Source organism: Miscanthus floridulus, chromosome 2, assembly GCF_019320115.1.
Source record: "Miscanthus floridulus cultivar M001 chromosome 2, ASM1932011v1, whole genome shotgun sequence".
In the NCBI taxonomy this organism is placed as follows: domain Eukaryota; kingdom Viridiplantae; phylum Streptophyta; class Magnoliopsida; order Poales; family Poaceae; genus Miscanthus; species Miscanthus floridulus.
In genome coordinates, this window is record NC_089581.1 from 166,615,679 (window position 1) to 166,624,883 (window position 9,205).

Sequence of the window (9,205 nt, forward strand, 5' to 3'; positions counted from 1 at the left end):
ACTATTGGCGCCAAAAGCTAGGGGTACCCAATTAGCATTAATGAGGAGTGTTTTGGTCTTTATAAACATGAGCCTGTCAGTTTTAGTCAACGAACCAAACATGATCTTACTAAAATTTAGGAGGTACTTTAGTTGACTAGATTTAGGAGCTGCGAACCAAACAGGGCCTTAAATTCAGAAGGTAAAGTTTAGGAGTGCCACGTGTCACATTGGGTTATATGAGAGTGTTTAAATAGTAATAATAAAATAAATTACAGAAATCCGCGAGACGAATTTATTAAACCTAATTAATTCGTCATTAGCACACGGTTACTGTATCACCACGTTGCCAAATCATAGGCTAGTTAGGTTTAAAAAAATTTGTCTTGCAAAGTAGTCGTAATCTGTGTAATTAGTTATTTTTTAATCTATATTTAATATTTTATGTGTCCAAATATCCGATGTGATGAGCACTGAATTTTAGGAGATGAACTAAACAATGCCGTAGAGTCTATGCGTGCTCCCTCACTGACAGCTGCTGATTGTATCCTCGTCGTGTGCGCAAGCACGGTCATTTTCGCGTCTCAGTATATGCTCCTGCCTTGCGAAAATCAAACGGAGCACTGACCACATATTGCCAGCTTGCATTTCTAACCCAGCTGAACGGAGCTAGGAGTTAGCAGGTTTGATTGTACTGCAAGTGTGGAGCAGAGCAAGGGAACTTATAACTCTGTTTCAATAATATATATATACATACTCTATTTGGATTTGTTCTGCTCTTAACACACTGCGTGTCACGGGAACCACAATACAGAAGCATTCGATGGAGTTGAATTTGTTTCAGTGTGCTTCGGTTAAAACACTGAACGGACGTGTATCCACGAACCATCAAGCATACCAAAGCTTTATTATCATTGAACAAATCAGGCGAAGTGTCTAGTTACCGCAAATAAATAAATCCAACTTGGTCACTCCACAGGTAAACACCACTATACCAGGGCAGAGTAGGCAAGACGTTTTGCAAGGCATTGTATAACTATACATGCAATCTCTGCTGATGTTTGGCAAAGCCCTACAAGAAGCTGCACTCATAAAACAGGGCCAAGCAGAGTGTAGAACAAGAACAGGCGAGCAGGAATACAACAAAGTTTGACACGATGCCTGGCCGGATGTCAGCGGAGTGATGTCTGCCCGGCGAGATGGAGCAACGCCTGCTTGTGGTAAGCCGTGCGGAGCTTCTTGTACTTCTGCACAAAGGTTGCAAGGTCGATGTCTTTCTCCAGGAACTTCTGGTGCAGCTCCTCAGACTCCTCGTCCAGCTTTGCCATCGATGCTGAGGAAACAACAGTATGATTAGTTTGTGTGACAAACATCTTACAAATTCAAATACTTGGAATTATATATTCCTTTTTTTTGTTGTTGTTTCGAACTGGTAATGAAACACTTCAGAAGATTCTAGCATATAACGTACACAGGAACTGAAGATGTTATTGTTCAGAGTACTTACTTTGGAGCTTGTCGAGCAGTGCGGCAGGGGAATACGACCTCATAATATCATCCTTTTGCCTCTCCAAATCAGTAAGCTGGTCTTGAGCAGCAGCCAGTTCTGAGGTTCTAATTATTGTGCACTACACAAAATTATAAATGCAAATGAAATCTCAGCAAAGAAATGAAGCACTGAAAACATAAGAACAAAATCAGTACAAAGCCTCACAGTAACAGTATTACAAGGTTGTCGTTTCATGGTATTAACAAATTTTATAAACTATGCTGATCCTTTGATTTAATAATGAATAGCACGACCACAATGTTTCCTATCTTTCTTCATGAAATATATAGGTGACAGTGCTGCACCTGATTCCTAAGCTCCAAAATCCGCTGCTCCTTTTCTAAATTTTCCCCTGTAGTTTACAACACCAAAGAGATAAAGAAAATGTTACATATATCTTATTTGAAGTTCTGTAAATCAAAGGGTACTTTTGAAGCACCATAATTTTTTTTTGAAACAATTCAAACACGACTATTTAAACAAACAGAATGTATAACTCACTTGCAAGTTGCAATGTCTCCTTTCTAAGCTCACCACGTACCTGAACATTAAGAAAGAGGGCCCAGTCAGCAAATACACAAGACTTCAGTAATTTCCTATATGGGTATGCCAGAGATGAGGCATTGAGGAAATAAACACTAAACCAGATAAGAAGCAGTCACATCACAAAATAAATACTTGCAAAACAACCACCAACACATGGACGAGGCACCAGAGGAAAGATGAAACATGTGTTAAAAACTAAAAACTTAGCCCACAAGAGGATTGGCAATACTAAGCTTTCAAGGATTTTGTACACTAGGAGATAGATTGTAAAGAAGAAATAATGAACAAAAATAGTAGCATTGGAACTCTGACATCATTAACTAATCAAGAAGGTTTCAAAACTGTTTCCATAACCAGTGTGTCGAGGATATCCAATATAGACGAGGAGACACTCTTAGGAACCTCAAGAATATTGGAACCACCGAACCAAAGAAAACTGATTTCAAAGTTCAAAATTCAAAGGAACTTGAATAACAATATTAGGTGAGGAGACATTCTTAGGCGCCGTTTGGATTGTAGGAATTTCAAAGAATTCCAAAATCCAGAGGAATGCAATTCCTATGTTTTGCTGACGTCAGGTGCCGTTTGGATTGGAGCAATGAATCTCACTGTTCCTCTGGAAAAGCACGCTTCCCTTTGCAAAACGCAGAAACAAAAACATCCACTCCGACCCAAAAGTTTTCGCGGATGGCCAAGGTGAACGCGCGCGTGAAAGAGAAAACAGAGGTAAAGGAAGCTCGAAGAAGCAATTGTGTCATGGCCACCAGGATCGAAGCAACATTTGCACCGCTGCAATGACACCTCACAGTCTATCTCAACCTCTCCTCTCTTTCCAGCTTCCACGCGGATCAAGCGCCTAGGCGAGTGCAAAATGGACCTTCTTGAATGGAACGACGTTAAGAACCTGCCCTTGCCAGTTGGGAGAAGTCAGTGGTGGAGAGAGACCAGATGAGGCAGGTGCTGGCCAGTGAAGGAGAGAGACCAGATGAGGCTTGGGGAAGAGATAAGATAGAGCTTGGGAAGGAACGAGCAGCAGAAAGTAGATAGATTAAGTACTAAATCTTCACTGCTGTGGAGTAGCAATTTGAATGGTTCATATATCAGTGGATAGGAAAAAAACTCTCATGCCTATAGAGATGAGTTAATCCATCAGTTGATGATTATAAATAAATAAATAAAGGCAGTGCACATCCAGTTCAGGCAAATTGGATTCCTATTTATCTCCAATTTTTCCTATGCTCCTATTCCTGAATTCCAAACTCCAACTCATAAAAAAATTGAGTGTTTCAATCATCTGTTTTGCCACTACACTTCTTTCCTATTCCTATAGCTTTTCCTTTCCTGTGTTTTTCATTCCTTCATTCCAAACAAGCCATTAAAATGTGGGTTATGATGCAGAAAGGATTTCAGCATCCTCTGGTGAACCCAGCATCACAAATATAAAGAAGTGGTTGTGCAACAGAGCTTACATTGTTTTGGGTTTTCACTTGATCCAGTGAGTTAAAGAATGCATTATATGCCTCTTTGTCTTTCAAAAGCCTCTGTAATTCCTCAATACTGCACAGAAAATTTTGATTAAAAAAAATAGCATGATATAACAAGATTGTCAACTCCAGCCAAATGATGCATCATCAGGAAAATTAATATTGTGCAAATACATATGCTGTCAACATATAGAATTCACAGATACAGCACAGCAATGCATAAACGGTCAATCCAAAATTAGCCAGCACTAATCAATTAGTTCTCCAACCTACACCAAATGCCATGTTCTAGACAACCAGTTCATCTCTACTTTTATTACCCTTACAATCACCCTACAAGCTGCCTCGTTCTGGTTGTTCACTCTTTCCTTAACATATGTACAAGTACAACACAGATATGAGATGCCAATCCATAACACAATGGTATATGCTGAAGGACCATGCCCTACTAAGAAAAGCTTGTCCAACACCGGTTGAGATGGTTTGGACATGTCCAACGGAGACCTCCAGAGGCACCGGTGCGTAGTGGAATCCTAAGCCAGGATAGTAACGTGAAGAGAGGCAGAGGAAGACCGAAGCTGACTTGGGTAGAGGCAATAAAAGGAGACTTGAAAGGATGGAATATACCCAAAGACTTAGCCTTAGATAGGAGTGCTTGGAAGACAGCTATCCACGTGCCTGAACCTTGATTGCTTCTGTTGGGTTTCAACTCTAGCCTACCCCAACTTGTTTGGGACTTAAAGGCTTTGTTGTTGTTGTTGTTGTTGTAGATCTGGACATAGTTTTGTTAAATGACCCAGTTTAGTGATAACCCTAAAAGCATGTGATTGAAAGGCAAATATGCCTCTAACAGGATACCCAGGAGCTCACACTGTAACAAACAACAACACACACGAACACAAGTGGTTTTCGTGGCTAGAATGACTTAGCCTTTTCTGGTTTTTCTCTTCTACTAATATAGCCAACGTAAGCTACAAATCAGGCTGTGATAGCCTCCTAATAAATGCAGAAAATTACCCAACTAAATAGCCTATTACTTCCTATTACTCCATGCTGAAATTTAGCTGAAGTAAATGATATGAACCTAGACACTAGCATGCACCTACACACACAGGATTATTTCCTTCAGTGATTTGTAGTAAAGGATGAAAAAGTACTTCGATGCAACATAATAAATATGAGAGAGGAGACAATCTTGTATGCAAGAAAGCCAGACATAAATCCTTAAAAGGAAATAAGACTGTGCTAACCTCTTATCCTTCAAACGGGCAATTATCCCAGCAGCCTCAGCAGGAGATGGTTGCCCACGGGATGAAGACTGCAGATTATCTGAAGCTCTTTGGTGTGGACTAGCACTAGAAGAGGTAGGGGTGGATGGACGTGAAGACGAACCTACAACTGAGGGAGGGTACCAAGACTGCGTAGGGATGTCCTGGAAATTTGGATCTGTTTGCTGCTGCTGAGAGTTGCTATGAGCACATTCAGCAGAGCCAATGACAGCAACCAAGAGAAGCAAAATTTTCAGAACTTGTAAGGCATAATTTCTTATATGGCATCCTTAAACATTCAGGAAATGGCACATATAGCAAAAAAGGGCAGACCCAATGCCGGAGGCTCCCACGAGTGGGGTCTGGGGAAGGGAAAAACCGAGGCAAGCCTTCCCCCCGCAAAATCTGCGGAGAGGCTACTTCGAACCCACGACCTGGTCTGCACCAGGCCTGCCCCGCAAAATGGCACATATAGCAATCAGGTAAAATTCTCTTTGGTTAACTAAAGAAGGGTTGTACAGGGAGAGAAAAACTAAAACTAGACACCACAGTGTTGTGATTGCACAACTTATTTGAACTACCAGGTTCCAAAGAAAACATGTACCAAATGCATATAGGAAATAAGGAATATTTAAAACCTAACTAATTAGACAGATTACGCCAGGGCTCATAGAACATAGATAATGGCCACACCATGGATTTATTTCAATAAGATCAACATACCCGAAGAGAGGAAATCTCCAGCTCATCGTATAGAGTAATCTGCATTGAAAGAAAGTTACGGATGTTAATTGATAAACTGATTGGTGATGTAATATGAGATGTTTGAACCCTTCTTATTTGTCAAGATCAAATTGACATCCAAGTAAATTTTGATACAAATTGCATAATAGTGGTAATTAGTGCTTGCGAAGATAACACGAGTCAGTTTTTTCCACAATGGTCGAAAGCAAATTTCACTACGCACCTAACCAAATTACAAAGTTCAACAGATAAAGGTACCAACAAAAGAAAACGCAAGCTACCAACGCATCCACGATTCTGATTGCCAAGGGATCAGCCATCAAGGACAAACACCTTACAATCCAACTAGAAACGCCAAAGTATGGCCAACTGATACATAACACTAGCCAGTTGCATCATCATAAAACAATCATTTCACTAAGTTGCCTATATGTGCGTGAGGCAGCAGTAACTTGCTATTACCATGCATTCTAGAGTTAAAATGGGCCACTAACTATGCAGACAAATCGTCGGAAGCGGGCATGATCCTGAGCACACAACCACACAACTTCCAGTAGGGGCAGGGGCGGACTTAAGGAAGGGGCACCGGATTCAGTTGAACACGGGGACGGGCCCAGATGGATCACCAGATAAATTTCGGAGGCGGGGGGGTGGGGGGGCGGGGGGTGGCGGAATCGAAAATCTTAAGTACAATACATACATACAGTTTTAATTTGATCAGATCCGAAAATAGATAACTTATAAGGTAGGGTTTGGGTGCTCGGTTTCGCACAGCGGGAAGGGAAGAGAAAAGGTGGGCGTACCTGCTCGTCGCCGGCAAAGGTCCCCAAGAAGACCTTGAAGGCGCCGATGGAGACCTGGGCACCCGGCGTAGGGCAACGGCGGCGGTTGCCCAGTCGTCGCCGTGCGGGAGAGAGAACACACGCGGGGGAACGAGAGAAAGGAATTTGGTTTCCTTACACGCGTTTCATTCTGTCTGTGCCCCACCTCTGCGTGGGCTGATCGGCCCAGTATGCACGCAAAGATTTTGGAGGACACGTGTCGGGTATCGATATTAGATATCCAAAATAGGGAAGGTAGCGTCCACGACTTCTCCGGATGACTCGACACATATTAAAAGGTCTTGTCCAATCCTAAGACCACGGGCTCCGTCTCATCCGACCTCGAGGCCGCGGGCACCGTCACGCTCCTTGGATGCGGGCATCGTCTCGCCCGACCTTAAGGTCGCGGGCACCGTCTCGCCCCTTGGGTGTGGGCTTCGTCTCGCCCGACCCTAAGGACGTGGGTTCCATCTCGCTCGACCTCGAGGACACGAGCTCCGTCTCGTCTGACCTCGAGGCTGCGGGCTCCGTCTCACCCGACCCCTTGGGTGCGGGCTCCGTCTCGCCCGACCTCGAGGCCGCGGGCGTCGTCTCTTCCAATCCCTTTGGTTCGGGCTCCGTCTAGCCCGACCCCAAGAACGCGGGCTCTGTCTCGCCCGACCCCTTGGGTGTGGGCTCCGTCTCGCCCGACCTCGAGGCCGCGGGTGTCGTCTCGCCCGACCCTAAGGACGCGGTCTCCGTCTCATCCGACCCCTTAGGTGTGGGCTCCGTCTTGCCCGACTCCCTGGGTGCGAGCTCTGTCTTGCCTAAGGATGTGGTTTCCGTCTCGCCCGACCTCGAGGACGTGGATTTCTGTCTCGTTCGACGGGACCCATACCGTCGCCACCCACTTCGAGTCCAAGCGTATAGGCCTAGGTCAAAACTCTGACGCCAGGAAAGAGACTAGCACGCCTCGATGTAACCCGTGGTCATGATGGGCTATACCTAGGGATTCACATCAAGAATAGTGTCGGACGTATCGGTGCTGTTCTGCCTAATTCTCGTACGGATACTGACAGGCGCGTCAGTTCACCACAATGTTTGCTAGGACGGAGTGGAACGCCATGACCGGTAGATGACGCATGCGCATGGCGCCAGTGACAAACAGGGCCGCGACATAGAGCCGTTCCTGTTGACATCTACAGAATCAGCGGGACCCGCATGAAGGAGAAGAAAGACCCGACGACCCTAGAAGCCTTCTTCTCTCTCGTTCTTCTACTTTTTCTCCTCTATAACCCACACTTTCCCTTCGCTTATAAAAAGAGAAGTAGGTCGCCCCACGTTGAGGGGGAGCGAAAATACAAGAGCACGACACGAGCATATGGTTGAGCGGTAATCGAGCTCTCAGCACCCGTTCACTCCTTCCACCAGAGACTTGGCATCCTGTCCCTCTCTCGCCTGTTTATGACCCATACTGTAAACCAAGTGTTGGTAACACGAGCAGCAGCGAACTGGACGTAGAGACGTTCCGCCCGAACCAGTATAAACCCTTGTGTCCTCCGAGCACACCATCCGAGCCAGATGCGCAAAAACAAATTTACTCGTCGGTGGTCCAAAAACACCGATAGTTGACACACCTGGTAGGAGCTTTTTGCGAGTCTTGACGTCCACATCAGGCCTTGGATGGCTAGTCACGGCGTCAGCTGGGTCTCGGGCGCGTACGTGCACTTCGAGAACCTAGACTTCATCATTACGATGGAGGGAGAGTTGGCGCAGCCTCTAGCCATCATCCAGCCTCTCCACTCCGCCGGCCTCGACGTAATCGACGAGGCGCTTGAGGAGCTACAACTGCATGCACCGGAGGCCCGCATCCCCGGGTGCGATCAGCTAGTTGGCTTTGATTATGGGAGGCTAGAGCGCCAACTCAGCGCCTTCCTAGGACCTTGATCGTCCTGAGAGGACCTGCGCCGCTTCACCTTCTTATTCACCAACGTCATGACACAGCTTACAGGAGGAGAGCCGCTCTCCCCTGAATACCTCATCCGGAGCACCCCGACAGTGCTCCTGTTCGGTTTGCGCCACGCTGCTAAGACCGTTGGCCACCTTGTGGCGCAGCGTACGCCCCCATCCCCTATGAACGATGAGTTCGTGAGGATGGCCGAATACATCACAGAATCTTTCCATGACCTCCTCGTAGGAGAATCGGAGTCGCCCTCTAACTCTGACTCTAGCAGAAGGAGCCATCACCCCTCGCGTGAATGTTTCATGGTAGGTACCTCCGAGGGATACATCGAAAGTATCTATGAGGGAGGGGCTACCGCAATAGACGACCTTGACGATGAGGTCAAGAGGGATGTAGGGGCCCCACCTCACCTATGGGTAGAGCAGCTAAGGGCGCAGCACCAAGAGCTCAAAGAAGAAAGACTCTAACTCGAGCAGGAACACGTGGAGCTTGAGCGAGAGATCAAGCGCTATGGAGACGATAGACGTGCGCATGCCGTGGCTCATGATGTGAACCGAAGGATCATTGAGGATGACGAAGCCCTCCCACACTTCACCCGGGCAAGCCAAAACATCGCTGTCGCGGTGGCCTAGCTCTGGGGGATTCCGAGGCCCGCGACGCTCGAGGATCGTCGGACCCATCACGAGATTCGCATGCTACTTGAGCGTGCAGTGGCACAGCAGGCTAAGAGCTCAATGTCCTGACGACGCGAGCTTGGTGCCAGCTACCGTGGGCCCTCAGAGCGACCCAACAAGGATGTGTTAGTCCACCAGGTGCAGTGAGGTGGTAGGCCACGCGCCGAGGTCCCGGTGTATGAGCATCTCGGCCTCCAC

General features: G+C 46.3%; 1 protein-coding gene across 1 annotated transcript; it reads right to left on the bottom strand.

The window, feature by feature from the left end:
• Positions 1-860: 860 nt before the first annotated feature.
• LOC136535594 (vacuolar protein-sorting-associated protein 37 homolog 1-like) lies at positions 861-6,567 on the bottom strand. The gene is made up of 8 exons (XM_066527906.1): positions 6,374-6,567; positions 5,550-5,588; positions 4,809-5,027; positions 3,544-3,631; positions 2,030-2,069; positions 1,834-1,880; positions 1,487-1,607; positions 861-1,312 (listed from the first exon to the last, which is right to left on the bottom strand). The coding sequence occupies exons 2-8, from the start codon at positions 5,573-5,575 to the stop codon at positions 1,152-1,154; spliced, it is 702 nt and encodes a 233-aa protein (XP_066384003.1). The 5' UTR covers positions 5,576-5,588; positions 6,374-6,567; the 3' UTR covers positions 861-1,151.
• Between the last annotated feature and the right edge of the window lie 2,638 nt (positions 6,568-9,205).